Source organism: Talpa occidentalis, unplaced genomic scaffold (assembly GCF_014898055.3).
Source record: "Talpa occidentalis isolate TD23 unplaced genomic scaffold, MPIMG_talOcc4v2.1 talOcc4.7, whole genome shotgun sequence".
Lineage (NCBI taxonomy): Eukaryota > Metazoa > Chordata > Mammalia > Eulipotyphla > Talpidae > Talpa > Talpa occidentalis.
Genome location: NW_023605083.1, coordinates 124,444,766 through 124,471,242, shown reverse-complemented (window position 1 = coordinate 124,471,242; position 26,477 = coordinate 124,444,766). Strand labels below are relative to the sequence as shown.

The window sequence follows — 26,477 nt, the reverse complement described above, 5'->3', positions numbered from 1 at the left end:
CATGGGGGTGGGAATCTTTGTTTTGTTGACTGATGATGCTCAAGCCTAGGGTGTGTGTGTATGTGGGGGTATGCACTCTACAAATACTTGTCTAATGACAGACCAATTGCAGTATACACATACTTCATGTTCTGGCAATGTTTAAACAGTCAATGAATAAAAAATTAGGTTTTGGCCCGCCAAGTTATTTGAAAGCTAAGGATGAAAGAGGTGGCTAAAGCAACAAAACTTTGCACATAATTACCCCATACTAAAACATTCCCATCTCAGGGTCTACTATGAAATGATCCTGGAAAAAAAAAAATTGAGATAAAGCACGTTAACACTGCAATACTTAGTAGACACTTTCCAGATATAACTATATAAGATAACTAGGTAAGATGATGTGAAATAAAGAAATCGGGAAAAAAAATCTAAAACAAAAATTTATGTAAAAAGAAACATTTTAGGGCCTCCCTGGTGGCGTAAGGGGTTAAGACATAACCTATGAAGATGTCCACAGCTGCTGCAGCATGAGTTCGATCCCCTGGCCAGCCAGGGAGCAACCCACATGGCACAACAGACCTCTCCTGACTCACCCGCTGGTCCCCTCAGCAGTGTATTTCAGTCAATCTGCCTGTTCTGCTCCCTACTCTATTTCTGGTGAATCCTCTCACCCCCACACCTCTGGCCTGTATCCTAGCTCTTGTACACATAAATAAATAAATCCAAAAAAAAAAAAAAAGAAAACACTTTAAAAAGTAAACCTATAAAATTTGTTACTAAAAAACCTTGTTTTCAGGAAAGAAGAGGGATCTGGAAAAGTGGAGAATATTTATTCATATAAATATTCCGTATAAATATATATGGTTTTTTTCCTTGAGATTTCATCAGATTGGAACAGCTGACTCACTTATAAAACATTTATCTGGCACACTTTTTTGAAGTCAACATAATTTAATACACAAGTGGGTGGAAAGAAATCCAACAGACAACACTTGGTACAAAACATTCCAGAAGCAACTCTATATTGAGTTTGAATTGTTACTTCTTATATCAGTTGCCACTAATGCAAACAGATTTTAGTAGCACAATTGTCATCCTGGCTGACCTGAGCCTGGAATGACACGTTAAGTTGCTACAGGGCTGGGCAAGAAGCCACTGAGCTGCGCACACACCCTTGATTGAGAAAGCCAACATTCTGACTGCTGAAAAGTCCACTTCCTTTTTTTTTTTGGTAAATCATTACAATTTCTAAATGGATTCATTTAAATCTCCCAGCATTCCCATTTTGCATTTACCAGAGTCTTAAGATCCTTTTCTTAGGAAAAGTGCAGCTCCAACCATTAACAAGTAGATGTTGAGTGTTTAATATTTTAACTGACTTCTGTGTTGGATGTTTCCCTGACAGTCTCCTCATTCTCACATAAAGCGCTGAGGACAGCTGTTGCAAGTGAACATTTCCAGCTTCCCATATTCCTCCAATTCATGGCCAATCTCATTTTAAGGTATCACAGATGACCATAGAGAGCCTACTTTCTGGCAATTTCCACCATGCAACCACTAGTCCACAAGGGTTCTCTATTGCGTTTCAACACAACAGGCTTAAAAATAAATATGCAAGAGATTTAGATTTTGGAAATGCTAAACACAGTTTTTTTTTTCTTCATATTTTAGAATCTTAATTACAGATGGACAGACATCTAAATTTACATTCAGAAAACCCAGCTACTCCAGGAAACACCCAAGCCTTAATGTTACAGATGCCAAAACTCATCTTTAGTCACTTTATTATTTGAGTTGAAAGTTTTTAGGTTTTCAGTAAATAGTAGTATCTTCCATGTGGCCTATGGAGCTTTTAGTTGGTACAACTAATGACTGAATCTTGTTTCTAAAAGTGTTAGCTAAATCTAATTGACCAACATATTTATACTTCTATTATTTAGATTTCTATTTTAATAGTAAATAAAAAGTCCATGATTGTTTTACAATTTTCATAAAACTTATTTCTTCCATTTATGTTGCAGTTAAGTGAACAGAAAATTTTTTAAAAATTTTATCACCAGGGCCCCCCCGGTGGCACAGCGGTTGAGCGCTGGGTTGTGAAGCTGCCCACGGCCTCTGCGGCGCCGGTTCGATCCCCGGCTGCTCCCCGGCCACCGGAGGAGGGTCCCACATGGCACGCAGACCTCTCCTGCCGCCCACTGCTCCCCTCAGCAGTGTACTTCTGTCCTTCTGCCTGCTCCGCTCCCCGCTCTGGCTCTGGTGAATTCTCTCACCCTCCCGCGCTTCTGACTGTACCCAGTGCATGTATAAACAAAACAAACAAACAAATAAAATAAATAAATAAAACATGCCTCTATTAAAAAAAAAAAATTTATCACCATACACATTTGCATTTGGGTTGATTTCATTCTCTGCAAGCCCAAAGGACATAAAAGTCAGTGTTCTAAAAGTGGCCTGTCCTTTCCATTTTTTTTTTTTTCAAAGATTGATTTATTTATACAAGAACCGGGGTACAGGACAGATGTGTGGGAGGGTGGGAGGATTCATCAGAGACAGAGCAGGGAACAGAACAGGCAGACTGACTGAAATACACTGCTGAGGGGAGCAGCGGAAGAGACAGGCGAGATCTGTCCTGCCATGTGGGTATCTCTGTAGCCAGCGGCGATTGAACCGGCACTGCAGACAGAGGCTGCAGATAGCTTTACAGCACTGCCTGTGCCAGCAGGGAGGCCCCTTTCCATTCCTTTTAAAATGAAGGTTCTTATGGAGTAAAAGAAAGAATTTGAGTTCTTTAGAGTTCAATTCAGCAATAGCCTCAAGGATTCTAAATAATTCCTTGATGATTTGCTGATCCTGCTAGATGTGGCTCCATAAAAGTGTCCAGCTCAGGTAAGAGGGGGCGACTCTCTTCCCCAAGTGGAAAGAAGTGTGTGGCATAGCAAGGACCACATAAGCAATTGTTCTACTAGGGTTTGTTTTCTTTTTTTTTTCAAGTGATGCAATGGCATCTTCACATCATATTTCAACATTATTTGGTCTCTAAAATATATTATTCACAGCGAGATCTAGTTTAATATAGGAGGGAAATTTAAAACTGGATTTGAAGAAGGCCCTTTATCATTAGTCCTTCATCATTTCCTCTACCCCAACTTCGTACACTTAGAACAGTTTTATAAATACATACACACTGGACCCTACCTCTAACCCCCCTCCACTTCAAGCTCATCTCATATTTCAGTCCTTAATTATTCCCTGTTCACCAAACAGATTTGCGTATTTGATCTTCCCCTTGTTTGGGGAATCAATTCCACATATACACCAGACAGTAAAGGACACACATTTAGAGCTAAAATGAAAAGACAGGACCTTCTTGAGCTAAGAAAATTTATTTTTAAAAGTGATTTCAATAACTAATCATTTAAGTCTATAGAGGTTGTTGTCTTACCAAATATTTACATATATAAAGAGTTAGCAGGGTGAGTCCCTATGTAAGAAAGTTTTTCTCTACATTCTGGAAACATTTCAAGCTACAACTTATTAAATCGGGGGGGGGGGAACCCAACCTGTGTCACTTGGTTTATAGCTCACGTTTCTGCCTCTGTGAGGTTATCGGAACTGCTAGAGAGGCCTGGGCAGCTGGGCCTGGCATTTCCCAAGCATTTATTTTGGCACGCGGCTGGACCCAGAACTGGTGCCAGTTTTTAGACTCTTTGGCCACTGACAAAACCATTGTTTCCAGATACTGAAAACAACCCAATCCAGTACAAACTTTTCCCTGACCCACAACTTGCCCTGCAGGCAATGGGTTTGCGTCTATTATATTCAATATCATCAAGAAATCATTCTGAAGTATTTTGATCAACACAGTCATTGGTGCTACTCTGACAGTATAAAATCCTGTTCTCCTGGACAACTCTCTGGTTTCTGATGGCACATGTGCCTTTTACATTCCTTTGAAGAAGCATGATCTCATGGCTTAAGAATCTGAAAATCTACTAGTCAATGTTATGGGATAACCACTGTGGCAGGTGGAACAAAATCAACAGTTAAGGTATCTGGGCATAACAAGCAAGGCTAATATCATCCCTTTTATTTGTTTTTTAACATGGCAGGGGCAGACAAGGGAAAAGAGGAGGGAAAGCATTTAATACACATAGGAATTATCTTCTAATACTTGCATTAAAACAAACTCAGTTACACAGAAAAATCACTGTTATAATATTTACCTACTAATAAGAGAAAATGACACTAAATGCACATTCTATAAAAGAAAAATTTGATAAATTAACCTTATCAAATTTGTTTTTGTGCTTCAAAACACATTAATAAGAAAATGAAAGCCTATGCAACAGACTGGAAGAAAATATTTTGTAAACACACCTCTGATAATGATTTATCCAGCATATGCAACAAATTCTTGTAACTCAACAGAAAGAAGACAATGCAATAAAAATGCACAACTATCTCCGAAGAAAATATTTGGATAGTTAATATGCACACAAAATAAGCTCAACACCATTCATCATTAAAAACCACAACAAGATAGCATTTCACCTTCTAGAATAACTATTACAAGAGATAAGGTATAACAAATGGTGGAGCGGATGTAAACAAACAGTAATCCCTATATACTGGGGGTAGGAATATAAAATGGGGCAGCTACTTTGGAAAACATTCTGGCAGTTCTAAAAGGTTAAACATAAATTTACCCTCTGATCCAGCAGTTTCATGCCTAGGTCTCCAAGAGAAATGAAAACATGTCTGTGTAAAGACTTGCACACAAATGTTCAAAGTAGTACTATTAACAATAGCCAGAAACTGGAAAAAACCTAAATGGCCATCAACAAGTAAATGGATAAAATGTTGTATATACAGAGAAATATTATTTATAATAAAAAGGAACAAACTTCAGATACATGCTACATCATAGATTAATGTCAAAATCGCTATGCTAAGTGAAAGAGGCCAGATATAAGCGACCACATACTGTACGAGATGCTCCCAAAAGGAGCATCTATAAACAGGAGACTCGTGGGCGCCTGGGGCTGGGGGCAGAAGTGAAATTAACATTAAATGGACATGAGGGATCTTACTGGGATGGTGTAAATGTGCTAAACTGATGTATGGTGAAGGTTGTGTAACTTTGTAAATTTACTAAATATTACTGAACTGCACAACTGAAATGAGTGAATTTTATGATATGTAAAATATGGCTCAATATACTTGCTTTAAAACAAGATAAAATCCTCACAGAGACTGCTACTTCAGGCCACTGAACTAAGATGGCAACTAGCATCATTTTGGCCAGTTCTGAAGACTGATCTAGGCTTATGCTCTCAGTAAAGTGCAACACTGAGTAAATTAACCACTGGCTGCAGTTACTAGGTTATTTTTCATCAACAATAAAAACAGGTATTTTAGACAAAAGATCTAGTTATGTTGACTAAGGATGTTATTTCTAAACCAAAGACAAGGCAAAATCCTTTCAGAAAGACAGGAGCCTAAATACACTTTCTGCATTTTCTAAATTGCGATGATATACATACACAAAGTAGAAAAATCTTAAGTGAATAGTTCAATAAATCTTCACATGCATATATCCATGCAACCACCACTCAGACCAAGATGCAAAGCCTCCCTTTTTTACCCAATATTCCACAAAGGTAATCACCCCTTTATTCTAACACCACTGAAGTATCCTAGTTTTGTCTGTTTTTCTGAACATTTTATAGATGTACAAACTGCACACAGCATTGCACTCTTTTGAGACTGACTTCTTTTGCTCAATAGCACCTCTGTCAACTGTACCTGATGTTGCTGATAGCAGCAGTACACTTGTGTCATTGTTGTATAGATATACAATTTATTCACTTCTACTGACTGGCATTTGGATGATTTTCAGCTTTTGGGTAGAATGAATAAAACCGTTATGAACATGCTTATATTTGTCTTTTGGTGAACATAAGAGCATATTTCTGACAGGTATTCAATTCAGGAGTGAAAATGCTAGGTTTTAGGTAACATACATATATTGCTTTACACATGTTTAATAGATCTTGCCAAGCAGCTTTAAAAAAGTGGTACAGCCACTATCAATAATAGCGCCACCTTTTATGACCAAGACTGCTAGTGGTGTTTGAGTTATTCCTTAGAAATGGAGGGACTTGGTAATTGTCCTATTTTAAAATAGCCAAATACTGTGAAATACTGAGCTCCTGGAATGAGCGAATTGAATTCTTGCCTGACTTCCATTCTGTTCACAATGGAAGATGATTTCTGATAATAAAAATTATACCAAAATATTCTTCATTTAATAAAGTTTTTAAAGTTTTTTATCCAAACACAACACAAAAAATGCTTAAGTCAAAGATGATGAATGGAAAATTTAAATACTGTGCAAGCAAAATATATTATCATTTAAAGATACACATGCACAAAATAAATGGTCATTAAAAAAGAAAATAGCACCTTACCTGCTACTGAATTCGGCCGTGGCATAAGGTACAGAGGAATAGATTGTACTGACTGTGATAAAACTGTCTCCAAATTCCTCTCTGGGATCTTGTTCAGACTATAGGTGGAAGCCGTCATGTTTTCATCCACTCGATACAAGCAAGAATCCATGCTGGACTTTTGCGACTGCCAAGGTTTCAGGTTTCCTCCAGATCCTAATTCTTTATTGCTCTCCCCAACATATTTTGTGCGATCCACGTTTTCAGAATAGCTTGTCAATGTAGCTGGGAAAAATAAAAGGTTAGACTGAATTAAAAAAATAATCTCGAGATTAAGCTATTTACCGCTATCCAAATTCATGACTAGGTGAGAATATCAGAGGCATTATTTTTATAAAGTTACTGATTGTTTCATCTATACCATGAAGTGCAAATAATTGAAACCAAAATATAATTATCTCTCACATAATTTTCCTTTTTTTTTTTTAAAGAGTTATTTATTTCTTTATACAAGCACTGGGTACAGTTAGAGCGCAGGAGGGTGAGAGAACTCACCAGAGCCAGAGCCGGGAGCAGAGCAGGCAGACTGACGAAGTACACAGCTGAGGGGAGCAGCGGGTGGCAGGAGAGGTCTGCGTGCCATGTGGGACCCTCACCCGGCGGCTGGAGATTGAACCAGTGCTGCAGAGGCTGCAGGCAGCTTCGCAACCCAGTGCTCAACCGCTACGCCACCAGGGAGGCCCACATAATTTTCCTCTTATCTCTGCCATCCGTTTTCTTTAACAACTCTATTTGAATTAACTAACTAAATAAATAAATTCACTCATCAGTGCCAAAAGACCAACAACTAGGGCCTATCAGTGCTAAGAATTTCATCAGAAAGGAAATTTACATAGTTTTCATGGATTACTGGGGAGCCTCCCCTCCCAGGTCTCCAAAAAGATCTTTATATCTGTTTTATCCTATATTTTCCCTCGCTTATTTCCTGGTCCTTTATTTGTAACAAAGAATTAGAATAAAATAAGTAGTCAGTAATTAGAAGCTGATCTTGGGAAAGAATCTGTCCAGCTAAGGAAATAACACAGGTCTTCTTGTATACCTCTTCTCTGGAGATGTAACCCTGCACTTGAGTCCCTCACTGAAAGCAAATGAAAATGGAAAGGGCTTCTGGAATTTCATCTAGTCTTACCACTAATTATAAATAGGAAAATTTTCAATAACCCTAGAAATGCAAAGATTATAAACATCAAAATCTAGATTATAAAATCTTAGCAGTAATTATAAAGCAAGAATAAAAGATGTCACCCCAGGAAAGTTTTTACATTATAGTTCGTACTCTCTTTTTACATTTTAAATGTACTTATTGTTGAAAGAGGGAGAGAGAGAGAAAGAGACCCAAGTGCATGAAGTAATATCTGTGATCTTTTTTAGTGGATTTTCTCTTTAGAGACTTACTGTGGTTCTGGACTTTATAATAAGTAACAAGGGAAGAAAATGGATTACAAAGAATAACTAAATTTTTCTTTAAGAAAGAAAATCTGATTTGCTGTCATAAAGGACAAAAGTCTACGGAAGAAGAAACCTAAGTGAATGAGGAAAAGGTGGACACAAGTGGAAAGAGGAACACTCTATAAGGGTCATCCTCAGAATTAAAAAAGAGAAGGGCATATTTGGCACCTAACTTGAGGATGGCACTCAGAAATATTACAGAAACTCTTTGAAAATCTTACAAGTGTTTGGAAGCTCCAATCCCACTTAAATTACTCTCCACTTCCCCTCAGCAATTGGTCACACACACCTGAAGATAGCACCCCCACATGTACTGGAAGGGACAGCTAACAGAAAGAAAGCGAAATTACACCTCTAGATTCTGACCAGCCTTTTGGGGCATGACACTGATAATAAAGTAGGTAGTGGAAAATCGGGTAAAAGAAAGGAAACAGTTTCTTAGATTCAGAAACTAGTTCAAAAGAGAATAAATTAGGAACTAAAAAGCAACTCCAGGGGCTTAACTGCCATACATCCAAAGGGTTTTTGACAACTGGTAAAGAATTAGCTCCCTAGAAAAAACTTATAGTCCTTTTTCATTAATAGATAAGCTTTCAAAATGTTAGTAATCATAATAAATTCTAATATGTACTAAGCACTAACATGTACTTATGCAACTTTTAAATTGCATAAATGCATTTGATCGTCAACACAACACTGAATAAAGCAGGACTGGTGTGACCATCTCCACTGCATGGGTGTGGAGATGGCCGCTAGGAGAGAGGCGGTGTCCTGCCCACTCTCACAGACTGGGCCTCTCATAGAAAAATATACATACACATATTTGTTTTACAGTACAGCTAATTTATCTCTATTACTTTTTTTAAGTTGCGGTAACATTAGTTTACAACACTATATATGATTCAGAGTGTATTATTTATTATTTCCAGGTGAAACAAAGATTAGTAGAAAGATGATGAGTCTCAAATAACTTCAGAGATTTTTCTGAGATAAATCACTATCACAGGATGAAGAACCGCTTACATGAAACGTCTGTTTATATTGCTACATGGGCCAGGAAGAGATAATGTGAAGAAGAAGGAATTACAGGCTTATAAACAGGCTTAGTGTAAATAAAATTAACACCCTATATTTTAAAATAGTTTTACTGAGGCATACTTTACATACCATAAATGTACCCACTGTAAACACATAATCCAGTGATTTTAGTAAATCAGTAAAACTCAGTTTTAGAACATTTCCATAGCTCCTAAAAGTTCCTGCTTGCACTTAATCTCTGCTCTCATCCCAGTCCTAGGCAACTACAATTGCTTTCTGTCTCTATAAATTCACCTTTTCAGCAATTTCATGTAAACAGAACTATATAATATGTAGTCTTTATGTCTGGCTTCTTTCACTTAGATTAATGTTTTGGGGGTCCAATCATTATGTAACATTTATTAATAGTCTGTTCCTTTTTATTGCTGAATAATATATTCTACTGTATGGCTATTCCACATTTTACATATCCATTTACCAATTGATGGATATTTGGATTGTTTCCAGCTTTTGGCTATTATGAATAATGCTGCTTTGTTTGGACATATGTTTTCATTTCTCTTGGATTGATTCCTAAGAGTAGAATTGTTAGGTCATATGCTACGTTTATGCTTAACTTGTAAGTAAATGCCAAACTGTTTTCCAAAGTGGCTGGAATACTTTACACTCCACAAGTAATGTAAGAAGGTTTTTGTTTTTTCACATCTTTGCCAACACATGGTGTTTTTTATTTGGTAAGGTAACAGCCCATTCAAGTGGGTATGTAGTATCTCATTTTCGTTTCAACTTGCACTTCTTTAATGGCTGATGCTATGGAGCAACTTTCTGCAGGTTTAATGGGCATTTATGTATTTTGTTTGGTGAAATGTCTATTCAAATCTTTTGCACATTTTAAAACTGGCTCGCCTTCTATAATACTTTAAAACTACTAGTAATAATTTTTATCTTTATTCAGTACTGCAGTTGACAAAAACTAAGTTTTTTTTTTTTTATCCTGGATAACAAACTGAGGTCATCTGTCCTGAGACAGAATTATTTTAGCACTATGTACACTGTTTTGTAATAATTAGGACCATGGATTTTAAAATCACACAGACCTGAGCTTTAATCTCAGCTTCACCACTTACAATCTATGTGACCTGGGACCAATTATTTTTGGGTATTAATTTTCTAAGTCTAAGAAAGATGATGATACTATTATGTAAGATAGAGTTATTTTACAGCTAGAATGGGCCAACCCCAGCTCATCTCTGGGGATACCTAGAAGTCTGGTATTGACTCTTGGCCAAGATAAGGTCAACTGGGATAACTAATGATTTATAATTTGCTGTTGGAAACTCTCCTGGCAGTGCCCAGGACTAGAAGTTTATTAGCAACTTATACCTGGAAGACTGGTTGAGTCTACTGAGGTGACTCCATGAACAGAGGGGCACAAAAATCTTGATTGTGACCTTTTGGGGAGCTCCCCTGAAACCATTGTGCAGCTCTTGGTGGTTTATATCCTGGGGCTATCACAAACCATAGCCCAGGGGACTAAGAAAGGATCGAAGTGGCACCTGGAGGTGTCCTGTGTCCCCTGTGCTTGTCCATGTTCTCCTTCACCCGCTAGACTTTATCTCTGCATTTCTTTCCTTCAGATTCTTCACCTTCCAAGCCTTCGTCCACTTCCATTTAACTAGTTCCCCTTAACAAGTGTACAGAAGGCAGTAAGTATATGACGGCAGTATGTATATGATAACCTCCACAAAACTCTGCTAGCTCAGTACAGAATAAGCTTCTGTTGAATCACTTCCATTGACAGATAGACAGATGTCTGTGCATTTACAAGAGCAAGTGAAGTAGAGAGAATTTTTTCTACCCACCCCTTCCTGTCAGGTAATATCCTTATAGGAGTCAGTAAGCAGGGAGGGATGCCTTTTGTCTTAATCTAAAAAGGAAGCAAAAAGACACCAAGTGATTAGATATAAAGCAACTCACCAATGATGCCACTATCTCTGCTTTCGAGGGTGGAGGTTGGACTGGTGACAGCCCCATAGTTACAGTCCTTGGCAGGTGCGCTGGTGCTGACAGGCGGGAGGGTGGAGCAGGGGCTGCCGGCTGCGGGGGAGGCAGTGCTGCTTGTCAGGGTAGAGCAAGGGCTGATCCGCTGGGTGATGGCTGAGGTCTGGAAAATTGGAATGAAAACAAAGTAAGGCAAACTAATCAACTGTTAAAGTAAACTGTATCTTATAGTAAGAGATAAGGTGCTTTTTTTAGAGAAAAAGAAGAAACACACACATCTTTTATAGCTATTTGGCTCTATTTGTTTTGCTTTCAAGGATAAGCAAATTAAGATGAAACCTGAGAATTTCTTTTTTTTTTTTTTGTTATTCCTGGTTTATTATAAAAGATGATGTAAATTTCCTGATGACCAATTATACTCCATGTTTTCTTTTAGGTTTGCAGTTTCAGCTTTTTTTTTTTTTTTTTGCTTTGCTTTTTATTTATTTATTTATTTATTTTTTTAATTTGCTTTTTATTTAAATTAAAAAAATATTTTTACATTGTTGTTCATTTTTTGTACAACATTTGATTTCTCCCCCTCAGATGTAATCCCTATGATTTTCCCGCTACCACATCACCTGTGAACTGTCACCACGTTCCTTTCTGCTCTTCTCTCCCGTTTTGACCCCTCTCCTTCCCTCTCCTCTGCTACATGCCTCAAATCTATGGTCAGCTTGGTAGTTTTGTCGTTTTCCTGACCTTTTGTTTTGTTTCCCCATATTCCACATTTTAGTGAAACCATCTGATATTTTTCTTTTTCTTTCTGACTTATTTTATTTAGCATAATCCCTTTCAGCTCCATTTAAGTTGCTGCAAATTACAGGAGTTTATCTTTTTTGATTGCTGAGTAGTATTCCATTGTGTATATGTACCACATCTTCTTAATCCAGTCATCTGTTTTTGGCATTTAGGTTGTTTCCATAACTTGGCTATTGTAAATAGTGCTACAATAAACATAAGTTTCCTTTCAAATTAATGTTTTTGTGTCCTTTGGGTAGATACCTAGGAATGGAATTGCTAGATTATATGGTAGGTCCATTTTCAGAATATTAAGGGCCTTTCGCCCTAGTGAAGCTTTCCCTAGTGGATGGACCAGCTTGCACTCCCACCTGCATGTTAAGAGGGTTCCTTTTTCTCCACATCCTTGTCAGCATTTCAAACCTGATATATTTAATATGAACAGAGATTATGGCCAGTTTTTCTGGTTTGGAAATTTCTGGTGTCAAGTATTCTTTATCATTATCACCCATTAAAAGAGGATTTTTTTTATTGAGTTCAATTTTTCACTGCTGTTTTGAATCATTGAAACTTTTTCAAAGGTTTAGAACTTTGTCTTATTAATAATTTTCTTTGATAGAAAAAAAAATCCCTGCAGTAAGGGAGAAAAAAAATAAAGTTCTTAATGCAAATAAGTTTTTTACTGAAACACAAGGTACTATCAAGAGAATGCAGTAAAAACAATGCTCATTTAATACAAAACTAAATAATATCTCTATAGAAACTGATTACAGACTGAGATCACTTTGTATCCCGAATGATTCTTACAAATGAAATTAACTTTTTAAGTTTTTATTGAAAGGAATTAATAATCACCAAAAAGATTGGTGGTAATATACTCTGGTTTACCAAATTTAATGACAATTCATTTTTCTTTAACTCTTTCTAACCAAATCACTGAAATGATGAAGGTATATATTTTTCAAACACTAAAGAAATTTTATCCTTTTTGAAAGGGGAAATGACCAGTGACAAAATTACTTGAAGGAACACTAATGAAAATTTGACATAATTAGAAAACTTTCAATTTCTTTACCTATAGAGACTCTAGCCATGGTCTCTTTGCAAAAAACTGAAGGTTTATATTCCATAACCTGACTGGAAAATATGTTGAATACCAGATATGAGAATATTAAGGCTCTTTAACTCATTCTAAAATGATTTCCAAAATTGCTCTTCCTGATATTTAACCAACTGTGTTAAAATCAAGTTTTGATTTTAATTTAAACGTTATAACTGGGACATATTAAGACATAGTTGACTCAGTCAAGCCACAAGTGACATTCTCAGAATCCTGGAAACAAACTTTTTCAACTATATCAATAATATTAGGAACTGGTTAAAAAAAAAATATATATATAAGCCTTCAAATCCATAACAGTTCTCTTCTTCCATATAATTATGCTTGAGGGAAGAGTTTCAATATCTTTGTAATCTATGCTATTTTTATAAAACAAAAACTGGTCTATGAGAGTAATAATTTTTATCTGTGCATGCAACAGAATCACCAACCAAGCAGGCTGCTTAGCAGGGTGGACTCATAGTGAGCCCCACATCAGATGTACTGAATTAGAATCCACACTCGTTAGGATTTCACATGGCCATTTTTAATCCTTTCATTCTTAGTTTCAGAAAAATTTAGGTAGATGAAATGAACTGTACTAGGATCTTTCACATTTAACATTTCACATACAGTCATTCCATATTGAAAGTTTCATTTTTATATAAGACTTCTATACCAACTCATTTCTCTTCTTAGTCAAGATTTCTTAGTTTATCCTTTGAGAAGGTAAACTGTATTATAAGCATAAAAGAGTCAATGTGGTGGTTAAGGCCAAAGGACATACTATTTTTGCTATAAGTTATTTTCTGCAAAATGAAGCATGTCATATAATATATGTTTTAAAAACTTTACCTGTAAAAGCTAAGCTTAAAGGTCAAGCCATTTAGGAAGGAGAAAGCTGTTCCTGATTTAGGAAATTATTTATGACTTATGAAAGTGGCCTTATATTTACTGAAGGTTAGTGAGCTATAGAAATCTCTTCTAGATACAGAAAACATTATCTACTCTCCATGCTGCAGCCTAAAATGGATGTCTAATTAAGCCAGTTCAATTGCAAAAATCTTTCAGTGGGTTTTCAACTGTCCTCAGTGTTCTCCAGAAGGATACAAACCATCCAATCTGAGTCTCTTAATGGTTCTACAGTTACACAAGGAAAGACCCTAGTGATGAAAGTATAAAGTAAATTCCAACACCCTACAAAGTACTGAGACGAGAAAGGGAAGCAATCAATTGAACATCAACACTCAGTCACCCTGAAAAAACTACAGACTTGTCTGTCACCACTAATGCCCCTCTGAGGACATCATTAGTATATGGCCTTCGTAAGTAAAGAAATCTAGCCTTTTAGTATATACACCATGTAGCTCAGAAGTGACCAGATGAGCATGACCTCCTAGTTCTTATTAACCTTTCAATTATTTCAACAGAAGTTGCAATGATCAATTTAGTTACTTTCTTCTGTGGTTCTAAGAGAGTTTCATGATATATTATATTCCAAGGAGACTATCATTTAGCTTCATTATTAATAGTTTACATTTGTGTAAAACTTTAGTTAAAAGTACAATTTAATTTACTCCTTATACACCAAGTATGGCAGGCATAAAGAATACTATATCCCTCATTTAAGAAATATGAAAATGAAATGGTCCTAAGTCTGAAAGTTATAAAGCAATTTCCCCTAAAAAATTCCTGTTTATATTTATTACATACCAATTACATCATCTATTCCTTTACACCTTTTATTTATATGATATCTTACAACTTACAAAGTGTTGTTATAGTCATGACTTAACTTATTCCTCACAATACTCCTACCAAGCATTACTGCTTCATATTATACTAGAATAGCACAGTGTAGCTTGGAGAAACTATGTTGTAAAAGCAGGCTTCCTGCACTTGAATTTTATTCTATTACTTTCTGGTGGTATGAATCCATTTTTTTTTTTTTTTGTATCTGAAAATTGTAATATAAATGGATCCTACCACATTGGTTAGAAGGAAACTTAAACAAAAGTACCAGTAAACATTTCATCAAGTCATTTATTATTATCTGTGAAAACCCTTAAATTCAGAGGTTAAATGACAAGCCTGAATTTACAAAATGGTAGGTAGCAGAACTAGAATCAGAACACATATATTCCACCTCTTGGTTCAGTTGCTGTTCTATTATACTGTATTTCTTTAATTACATTAATTTACTGATAGCACTCATTTACTTATTTGTTCCATAAATGGACAGGTAAGGCACATGCCATAGACAATTAGTTTTATTCAGAAATCTCTGTAACATGCTACTGACATGAGGCATCTCAAAGACAATCAAGTATAAATTCCAGCACCTTAAGAAAAACAGCTTTGTAGAACGCATACTATCAGTGGCAACTAAACAGCAAGAGAGAAGGCTTGTGTCATGTTCTTGGTCATTAATAGAATGGTTACATTTTAACTTGACATGACTATCAAGAATAAAGAGTAAAACAGATGTTTTATTTATACCAGTATTTTGAAAGTTCTCAACATCATTCCCATTTCTTATTCACAGATAAGTGTTCACTTATTCACTGTTCTTCATGATAAGAACTATGAAGAAAATCAAGTAGAAGGACAAATGGATATAGGGATAGGCAGGTGCTTAGAGAAAGTGATTAAGGAACGCTTCTCTGAATGAGGAGGTGAGTTATATGAGAAGAATATTCCATTATAAACAAATGCTTCATGTGTTCAAGGAAGGAGCAGGAGGCCAGTTTGCTGCAGAGTTGCAGTGAAAGGGAGAGAGGCAGGGAACGCGGTAGGAGAGGCGCATGGAGTCTGATCAGGTAGGGCCTTGTTGGCCATGATAAACATTGTACACTTAATACTAAATGTGTAGAATACCATGGAAAACTGAAAGCAGATTATAGAAAATTAAGTTATATCTGTAGACATCAAAGGCATTTCAACAATCGGGATTATTTTTCTTATAACACACATACATACACAGAGATTTCACAACATCTTCCCTTTCCTGGTATCACAGGTGGACTCACCCTCTGTTTCACACCATTGACAGTATAGCTTACCTGATTTTCATCCTGTACTTCCATGCTGTACTGGTCACCTGGTTGAACTTCCGTGACTTTCTCTCCAAGGAGGAAACCCAGACGAGTCATGAGTGTGTTTGCTGCCTCATCTACAGAGGGAGGGGGGCCAAGTTCCTGTTCAGCATCATCTACAACAGAAGACAGCAAAACACACAAAAATTTCAAAATAAAATGGCCCAGATGTACAACTATTCTTATATTCAGTTTGGTCATTTCCTTAGTTTTCATATTCTAAATCCAAAACTACAAGGTCCTTGTCTGTAAGATTTTCCCACTTTTTCAGATTATAATTAATATATAATCTACTCAAATTATCCTCATTTTATCTACCAGAACCACCCAAGTTTGAGAGAAAATTTCTACAACTTGTTGAGTAGAAATAGCTTCCCATTTCTTTGGCAGTTAACTTTCCAGAGATTCCTTCTCTTGGGATACTGGCCACAGTCATCACCTTCATTCAGGATTTTTATTTATTTTTCAGTTTGTGTAAATATATATATTTTTTAATTTTTGAAATCCCTTCAAACTTTCAAAAAGTTTCAAGAATAGCACAAAGAATATTTTTTTTCCTTAACCATGCTGAAGTATAGACATGCTGCCCCATCATCCTCAGATGGTATTTTCTATAAACAAGGATATTCTCTTATATACACATAGTACCAGCACAGAAACCAGGAAACTAACACTTTACATCATTATACATCATCTAGACCCCATTAAGTTTTTACATTTGTCCCAGTAATGTCCTTTTTAACAAAAGGATCTACGTCAGGAGTATGCAATGCATTTAGTTCTCAGTTCTTTATTATCTTTTAAAATCTAGAACAGTTCCTTAGTCTTTTCTAAACTGTCACTATCTTTTTTATTTTACCAAGGAATAAGAATGTTTCAGTCATTCTTAGGACATGGGAAACATTTAAATCAACATATTTGTAAATGTAAAAATAACCATATTACTTTTGTAATATTCCTGCAAAAAATGCATAAACTGAATCAAATCATGATGTAACATGAGATGAATTCAAATTAAGGGATACAGAACAATTGGTGTGTAATCTTTAAAAGTATCCTGGCACCACGAGGGTGGTGTACCCAAACTTATGGAACAGATGCTTCTGTGTTAGGGAGTCTTCAAGATTTTAACCTATGTACTTCTTCGTCTATCTGTTCATCTGTATTATGTAAAGATATCTTTTGCAATAAACCAGTAAAAATAAGTAAAGTATTTCCCTGTGTTCTGTGAGCCATTTACAGCAAGTTATCAAGGAAGGGGCTGTGGGAACTCCCAATTTGTACCCAAGTTAGACAGAAGTACAGGTAACCTGTCAACCTACTACTTGTGAGTGGTGTCCAAAGTGGAGGTAAAGGGACAAATACCATATGATTTCACTCATATGTGGGAGATAAACAAAGCAAATGAACACACAAATAAATTCCTAGATTCTGACAACAGAATGATGGTGACCAGAGAAGAGGATAGATTAAGAGAATGGAAAGTAGGCTTTTGGTGATCCAAACATAGTATATGGAGATGTGAAAACATAAAGCTGAAAGAAAAATTCAGAAAAAAAAAAATCTGTTAAAATTTTATACCTAGCTAAGATCTCATTTGAGCATCATTGTTAAAGACATTTGAGACAAATGGAAACCAAAGTGTTTATCACCAACAGACGCTCACTAATGAAAATGCTGAAGGATGTACTTCAAAAAGGAGTTATAATCAAGTAGAAGGACACGGATGCAAAGAAGAAAATGATAAAGTAATTGCTAAATAATTGGTCAAGCATAAAAATAAACTAATGTACCTTCTAAAAAACCCACAATGAGATATCACTACATATGTGCAGTGCAGAATAACACACATACTTGAAATCATCGTAATAGATGAGTTTAACAGAAGAGTCAGGGAAAAAGTGGACGGAACAGTTTTCAGATTCAAATTCTGTGTGACTTAACAGTTCAACACAAATACAGAACTCTAAGAACATAACTGATTAAATATAGCTTATTTTAAATCCTGCTTTGAAATAGTGTTTTATTTTCATAATAATATTGGTAACAGTACTAGTGGTAATAATAATGACTACCACTTATTGAGATATTACTGTCTGGTACTTTTCTAAGTGTTTTATATGTACTAAATCGCTTAATCGTCACAGCAGCCCTTGGCTGACAGATAGTAAAAGTGAGGCACACAGAGATTGAGTTCTTGTTTGCCCATGGTTAGTTAATTTAGTCACAGACTCAAATGAATTCCAGGTCACGAGGCTTCTTAAGCTTAGGTTCTTAACCACCCCATCACTTATGCCAAGAAATGTGACTGAGTACAAATTGTTTATACGGCTATTTCAATTATTTTTATCTAGAACAATGTCTAGTAGAATTATCTGATGATAGATAATACAGGAAAGCATTCATTAATTCTTAATGAGTATGTTGTGTGTGTCCAGCACTATCTTATATTTATGGACAAACTATCTTTTAAGGAATTGATAGTCTCACAGGGGAAAACAGAAAATAAATAATTTGATTAAATCACTGAGTTAAATTGTGAGAAATATAATTCAGGTGCAAAACAGGATGCTGTGAAAAAGCAAGTATTGAGTATTTCTGAACACAAGAACCTTTATTTTTCTTGATACCAATTCCCCTTTCAGACTTGGTTTACACTTTACAATACTTGCAAAAAGTGCCTTCTTAGTCAGCATGCACAGGGCAAATTAATTATTAAAAATGTGCCAAGAAATGAATGTATAGCAGCTAAAGTACCGAATCCCTAATCTCTATTCCTAACATGGCAGGCTACACATAGTTTAGTTCCATATTCTTAATTCTCAGCATTTTCACATCAGGCTGTTTACATTTTTCTTTATGATCTGTTAATTATAAACTGCTTGTTCTCATCTGTTTCAAGACTCAGAAATTTGTACCACATTTAATCAAATAAAGAAACCCAGTATTTCTCTCTAACAGAGTCACAAAACCCATGATTAGTTTGGGGCCCAACTGCCAAAGAAAACCTGGTTGTATTTTCATTTCTTAGTTCTTAAACAATTATCTACTTTTTTCATTTTTCTGATAAATGTGGGAAAATGTGTTTACTGCTAAAAGCAGGGGCTGCCATTTGTCACAGTAAATGCTGAAGCCAATACAAGGGTTCTTCTACATTCCCCCAATCTGAGTTTCTGATTATGAAAATCATTGCCTACTAGTGATCAAGAATCAAGCAACCACACCAGCTCATCTCCATTCAGAGAGGCTGACTTTAAAGCATCCCCCACAATTTTTTGTTCCTTTAGGTATATTTGAATAAGGAGAGGAAACAGACTAAACAAATGTTGAAACTAAGGGATGGGTACATGGGCGATTCATTGGGTATGTTTAAAACTGTACATAATCAAAGTTTATTTCTGGCTTGGACATGTTTATTTGGATCTTGAAATGTTATGGCAGAGGCTTGAAACGGGACTGCACAGTTAGACTCGTGTTCTTGTGCGCTGGGTTTCCACCAAAAGGAGCTTCTTTCTAGCAGATGCCCCTTCAGCCTGGACCACAGAAAGAACACACACAACCAGAGCCCAGCTTGCCACTAAAGCTGCTACTACAGACTCAAACAAGAGTCAGTCCAACCAACACTTGGGAATCCTTCAATAAGAAATAAATTGCTTATTTTTGTTTGGTATATGATTTAGGGTAGTCTGTTACATAGCATATATGAGCATTTAATTTTTAGATATTTAACTTGACTCAAATACAACCATAACTTAATTAGCAGACCACAGTGAAATCCTGGTGGTTTTTCTTACCATGTATTTTCTGTTCAGTATGATCAGTCTCCTAACTCATCTTCATACTCACTCATTTCTAGTTGCCATCTTATTCCAGATTCTATTCTACTTCTTACTTATCTATAGATCTCCTTTTAAATATATAATTTAGGTACAATAAATTATATTCCTATTAAGTATACTATTCAATGAATTTTGACAGATATGTACATATATGAAACAACCACCAAATCAAAATATAGAACATTTTTATCTTCTCCAGATGTTTTCTTGCACCCCTTTGCTGTCAAACCCTCTCTTAACCTTGAGCCACAGACAACCACTGATCTTTCAGTTACCTTAGTTTATATTTTCTATAATTTTACATAAATAGAATTACACAGTATATATTCTATTTTGCCTGGTTTCTTTTACTCAGCATAATGTTTTTGAAACCCATCCATGTGCAGTGTTTTAATAGTTTGCTCTTTTTAAACCAGAGTTGTGTTCCTTTGTGTAGGTAAAGGAATTTGTTATTCGTTCCCTGCTGATGGATACAGGGTTGTTCCCAGTATTGGGCTATCACATAGAAAAAGGGTTGTGAACATTCAAAATGTCTTTGTGTAAACATATTTTTAGCTTCTCTTGAACAAATACATAGGTGAATAATGGGTGAATTATAAATTTAAAATTTATTTTAGTTGAACTTTATAGAAAGTTGCCAGTTTCCAAAGAAATTGTTTCACTACACTCTCACAAGTAGTTCAGGTTGCTTTTTAATCTCATCAACACTTTGTATAGTCAGTTGTTCGATTTTAGACAAACTAATGGGTGCACAGTGGTATCTCGAAGTTTTAATTTGAACATCTTTAATTACTAATGATGGTGAGCACATTTTCATGTATTTACTGGACATTTTTTTTTAAATAATAAATTTTATTTTTATATTCCCCATACAATTGCAGCCCCCCCATTCTGACCCCAATCCCTCCCCTCCTGCCCCCACCCCCCTAAAGTGTCTCTGGTTCATAGTTTTTTGTTGATTTTGATTTTCACTTTCTTATAGTTATTCATTTTCCTGGTCCCTTATTTAAGTTTTCTAGATTCCTGCTATGAGTGAGACCATCCGGTATTTTTTTCTTTTTGGCTTATTTCGCTGAGCATGATCCCTTCCAGCGCCATCCATGTTGCTGCAAATTGCATGTGTTTATATTTGTTGAATGCTGAGTAATATTCCATGGTGTATATGTACCACATCTTCTTGATCCAGTCATCTATTTTTGGGCATTTGGGTTGTTTCCAAAGCTTAGCTATTGTAAACAGTGCTGCTATAAACATAGGGGTGCAGGTGTTCTTTGGAATTGATGTTTCTGTGTCCTTTGGGTAAATACCTAGGAGTGGAATTGCTGGATCATATGGAAGCTCTATGTTTAGTAGGTCCATTTACTGGACATTTTTATATCTTCTTTCATGAATGTCTCTTCAAATCTCTTGTACATTAAAAAAATTCAGTTCTCTTCTTATTAACTAGCTAGAAGAGCTTTTTATTTTAGATACAAGTCATCAGATATATGTATGCTAATATTTTTTCCTATTCTATGACTTGCCTTTTCCTTTTCTCAAAGAAAAGGACATTGTAAAACTTTTTCTTTACAACTCTTACTTCCTACCCAAGAATCTTTGCCGACCCCAAGATTGCACAGATTTGCTCCTGGTTTTAGGCCTATAGTACACTTTAAGTTATCTTTTGAGTGTGGTATGAGGTAAGGGTCAATGTTCATTTCTCCTCTGAAGTTCCCTAACACTTTTCCTATAGAATGGTGTAGGGTAAATGATTGTCAGGCTTTTCTGCCCTCCTGCTATTAGAATTGATGATGGATCCCTATGGTCCTGAGTGGATGCCTGATGGTGGATACCTGGAGAAGGGTGTGGGCACAATAGGTGGGTACACCTGGGCTGACAGGCTGGGATTTTAAGAGCAGCGTCACAGGGATGCCAGCAGAATGGAACTACCAGAAGCAGCAGAACCAGCAGAGGCCACGAGAGAACGCCGGAGAGTCCAGAAAGAGTGAAGATATGCCTCCTAGCCCCCCAGCACCCCTGCCTGCCGTGTACCTGGTAAACTCAATAAAAGCCTGAAAAAGCCACTGAGGGAGGGCTCCTAGGACTCTGCTTTACCCCATCTGCTCGGGTCATGGAGATCCTGCTCTGGCCCTTCCTGCCACTCCAAATGGAAAATCTTTAACTCTGATAGTCTTCTGAAAAATTAGTTTGGCTGTTGCGGGTAACTTGCATTTCCATACAAATTTTAGGATCATATAAATTTCTAAATTTACAATCATATACATATTATAAATTTCTATAAACTTTTCCTTGGGATCACACTGAATCAATTTGGGGGAAATTGCTACTTTAACAATACTGAATCTCTGAATCCATAATCATGATGTATCTATTTAGATTTTTAATTTGCTTCAGCAGTGTTTTATTTATAATTTTTAGTGTTCATGGTTTGCTAAAATTATTGCTAAATATCTCGTGATTTTGAATGCTACTATTAATAACATTGTTGTGGATTTCATTTTCCAATTGTTCTCTGTCAGAATATAAAAACAGTACTAATTTTTATATAATGACTTTGTCTTTCTCTTTTTGAACTTACATAAACACACTTATAACTGTAATTGGAAATGTATGTTGCAAGCATTTGTGCATTGCTGTGCTAATATATAAAAATGGAATATGAAAGTAGTTAGAGTTGGAGAGGGGGCTTACCAAATCCACTGGAGAAGAGTAACATATCACGACAGGTTGTAAGGGCTTGATTTACACTAAATTTGGAAGTAACAATGATGAGGCCCTCAGGAATTAATTAGCTCTAGTGTTAGGATTCTACAGGTAAGGGAGACAAAGATTACTGCCTGATTCCTTATGCATGTCCCTGAGTGTATACAGAAACTTTCTTTAATGTTTGTGGGGACAACAAGCTGGTGTGGAACACAGTATGCCACTTAACAATGGTTTTGGACTTAACTCTAGGAACCTGGTTCTGAGTTCTTGCAGCTGGGGATAAAGGTGGGGGAGGGGTGGTGGTGGTAAAGTAAGATTGTAAGAAAATGAGGTGTAAAAATAGGGGTACTGTAAAGAACCAAAAGAGTAAGCTAATTCTAATTTAGAAGCCTGAGAGCACTTGCAATTACTGGTGCAGTAGAACAGGCTTTACCTCACTCAGCTTCAGTGCCAGGAGAAGACTAAGTCAAAATCAATGTGGAAAGTGATACATCACCATGGCATTAGTGGATCAGAAGCTGTGTCAAGATCTGCCTCTGTCTTTGAGAGCGACAACATGGCAGTTGTCATGAAGGACACAAGATGGAGAGGGAATAGCACGAATGGCTGCAGAGAAAGATGCTAAGGTAAAGGTGTAAATAATCCAGGTCAGGGAAAGAAACAACTTGCAGGTTAGGATTACAGCCACTAGGCTGTTTCAGCTGAATACTGCTCTAATTTTTACTATGACAGGCGCTAGGCTACTGTTTTCATGGAGTTTCAGGAATCCAGTCCCATCACTTCACTTTTTATATGCGTAAGTCTGAATCTTAGTAAATAAAACATGTCTTGTTTTTTGTTCATGTTCAAGCATGGAAGTTATATGTATTCTATGTTAGAATACGCTGATGATGTTATGTGGAAAAGGTATGGGAATGAATGCAGACTGCCCAAATAACAAGCAAAGGCTATTTATTCAACACTTGTTATAAAGCAAGGGATTCCGCCTCCATCACTTGCATGGGGTAGAGACTCAAAGGCAGGGAGAACAGATAGAAGATTTATAGTAGGGGGGTAAAGGAAAGGCTTCATCATTCATGCCCTGATGGAGACAGCTGGCAAGGAGAAGCAGCAGGCCGACTAACTAGAGGGACTGGTTAGGTGGATGTATTTGGCTTTCCCTGGTTGGTCCTAAGTTGGAAGGAAGGCATATGGTTGGGAAGTTCTCCATTAATAAGCAAGCCTTGGCCATTTGACCCTGTTGTCATGGGGTTTTTTTTTTTTTTGGCTTCCAGAACTGGCTGATAGAGATAGCTGTCTCACGTCCTACAAGTCTGCTTGTAGACAGCAGGCAGTTTCCTGAGCTAGTTGCTGCAGGTTGGGATCAGAGTTCTATTTTAATATATGATCTGGTCATTGTACGCATATTCAGTTTCTCAAAGGATAGTGTTGAATAAATTTACTCATGTATTTTCTTTTTTCTTGAAGATAAATGTGTCACATAAGGCTAGCAGATAATAAGTTTCCTAAAATCCTCATTCTGTTTTATACTCATTGATGATGTGCTCTAATTACATTTATTACATTTAATTCATAGCTGATTGATCTCAGTTGGCTGCCATGGCAAAATTCTGATCCAGTAAAGCTTTATGTACTTTCCCATATGTCAGTCACATTAGCCTTCTACGTACCCTCTTCATGGAAGGGAAAAATACCGCAGGAATTTGAAACAAGTACAATACAACAAACCAAATACCTTGCCCTCCCCTCTTTTATCAACACCATAGTGGAATTACACTGTAAACACAGATTAAGAGATCAAGGTTACAGTTGTTCAAGCTTATGAGCCTTGAAGTAGTAAATTAGAAAGCAGAAAGAGATATTTTTAGTAGAAAGTCAACTGTGTCATTTACATACATTTATGACATACGAAATTTTTCATTTTCCCTTGCTCTGACTTCTTGGGCAATTTCACTCATTCAACACAGTGAATGAACACGTATGATTAATGTTAATCTATGATTAATGTTATTAATCATTACACTAAATACTGTGGATATGGTGGTAAGCATAAGGGAGAAAATAAATTGTCCAGATGGATGTTTTGATTATTTTTGTGTTTATTTTTTTCTTATTTGAATATTTGAGAAGAAATGATTGAAGGATAACTTCTTCAAGAACTTACATTAGATAAAAGAATACTCTGATGTCCAGTGGGAAAAAAAAAAGAGTATATGCAAACACCTGCACCCCTATGTTTATAGCAGCACATGGCGTACAGACCTCTCCTGCCGCGCCGGCTGCTCCCTTCAGCAGTATATTTCGTCAGTCTGCCTGTTCTGCTCCCTGCTCTGGCTCTGGTGAATTCTCTCACCCTCCTGTGCTTCTGACTGTACCCAGTGCTTGTATAAATAAATAAATCTTCAAAAAAAAAAAAAACTGTACAGATTATATTTTAAAAATCTAAAATGTATTACAGACTTAATAAGATAGTAATAAATCATCAAAGCAAGAAGAGAAGAAGGAAATCTGGAGTGGCTCTCTTGCCCCACAGAGGGTCACTTGGCAGCATGGGCATTTTTAACAGGGAGGAAATGGCTGAGCAGCTGAGCTGTGCTCCTGGCCCCCTGATGAGGTCAGGGGGACAAAAGGTGGAGTCTAGAAAAGCCAAGTCTGGAGTGTTAGTAAAATACCCCATGCTTTGGGCTGAAACCCTTAAAAGCTATAACTGATGAGTAAAAATGAGCCAGAAGCAAAGTAGGCCTTAAGGTCCTGATTTGGTCCTCTCATTAACCCAGAAAAACTCAAACCCCAAACTTGGACAGAACTGGCTCTAGGCGGCAGAAATAAATGACAGTCCTCTCTGGAGGAAAAAAAAAAAAAATCCTACATTCACATTACTTCTACAAATACTTTCAATTATTAGATCCAGCACACAAAAATAATTAGGGTATAAAAAGACGAGAATGAGCAGAGGCACAGAGAGAGGCAGGCATCTGGAAACGCAGAGGGAGAAATTTCTCTGTGCTCTATGTGTGTGTGTGTGTGGGGTGGGGGTGTGGGGGGTGGGGAGGACCGGCAGGCTGTGATTTGAGGGAATTAACAATGGATACCCAGAAGGCCTCTCAACTCCCAAAGCAGCAGCCAATGATATAGATCTGTGGAAAATGTCACAGAAAATGAAATAAAATCCAGGGATCTAATCAGATGCAGAAATGTGGATACAGAAAAATGCACAAGAAAAACACTAAAAGATTGGTGACTCTTGATGCTTGATGAAATATGGAATTAAGAGGAATATCTTCATTTGTATTTGCTACTAATGTTCACTGTTGTATAGCTCTTATCAGCATATTTTGTAAATGTAACTATTTACATGTGGCTTAATTTTATTACACTTAAAAAACCAAATTGTATTAATGGCCAACAGGCATATGAAAAAATGTTCAGCATCACTGAACAGGAAAATGCAAATCAAAACTACAACGAGATACCATCTTACACCAGTGAGAATGGCACATATTAAAAAAACTAGCAACAACAAGTGTTAGCGAGGATGTGGAGAAAAAGGGACTCTCCTGCACTGCTGGTGGGAGAGCAAACTGGTCCAACCACTATAGAAAGTTGTGTGGAGACCTCAACCTGCTAAAGATGGAGCTTCCATATGATCCAGCAATTCCACTCCTAGGTATTTACCCAAAGGACACAGAATCATTAATTCAAAAGGGCACCCCTATGTTTATAGCAGCACTATTTACAATAGCTAAGCTATGGAAACAACCCAAATACCCAAAAATAGATGACTGGATCAAGAAGATGTGGTACATATACACAATGGAACATTACTCAGCATTCAAAAAAGATAAACCCATGCAATTTGCGGCAACATGGATGGACCTGGAAGGGATAATGCTCAGCGAAATAAGCCAGAAAGAAGAAGAAAAATACCAGATGGTCTCACTCATAGCAGGAATTTAGAAAACTTAAATAAGAG

At 36.6% G+C, this 26,477-nt stretch overlaps 1 protein-coding gene across 9 annotated transcripts in view; it reads right to left on the bottom strand.

Moving 5' to 3' along the window:
- Positions 1-26,477, bottom strand: part of TANC2 (tetratricopeptide repeat, ankyrin repeat and coiled-coil containing 2) — a 306,929-nt gene that overhangs the window by 113,112 nt on the left and 167,340 nt on the right. For all 9 annotated transcript variants that reach the window (XM_037494899.2, XM_037494901.2, XM_054689747.1 and 6 more), the window contains 3 exons: positions 15,927-16,075; positions 10,962-11,148; positions 6,459-6,722 (listed from right to left, as the gene is read on the bottom strand). In XM_037494899.2, coding sequence (XP_037350796.1) covers positions 6,459-6,722; positions 10,962-11,148; positions 15,927-16,075 — 600 coding nt within the window. The remainder of the gene's footprint in view (positions 1-6,458; positions 6,723-10,961; positions 11,149-15,926; positions 16,076-26,477) is intronic.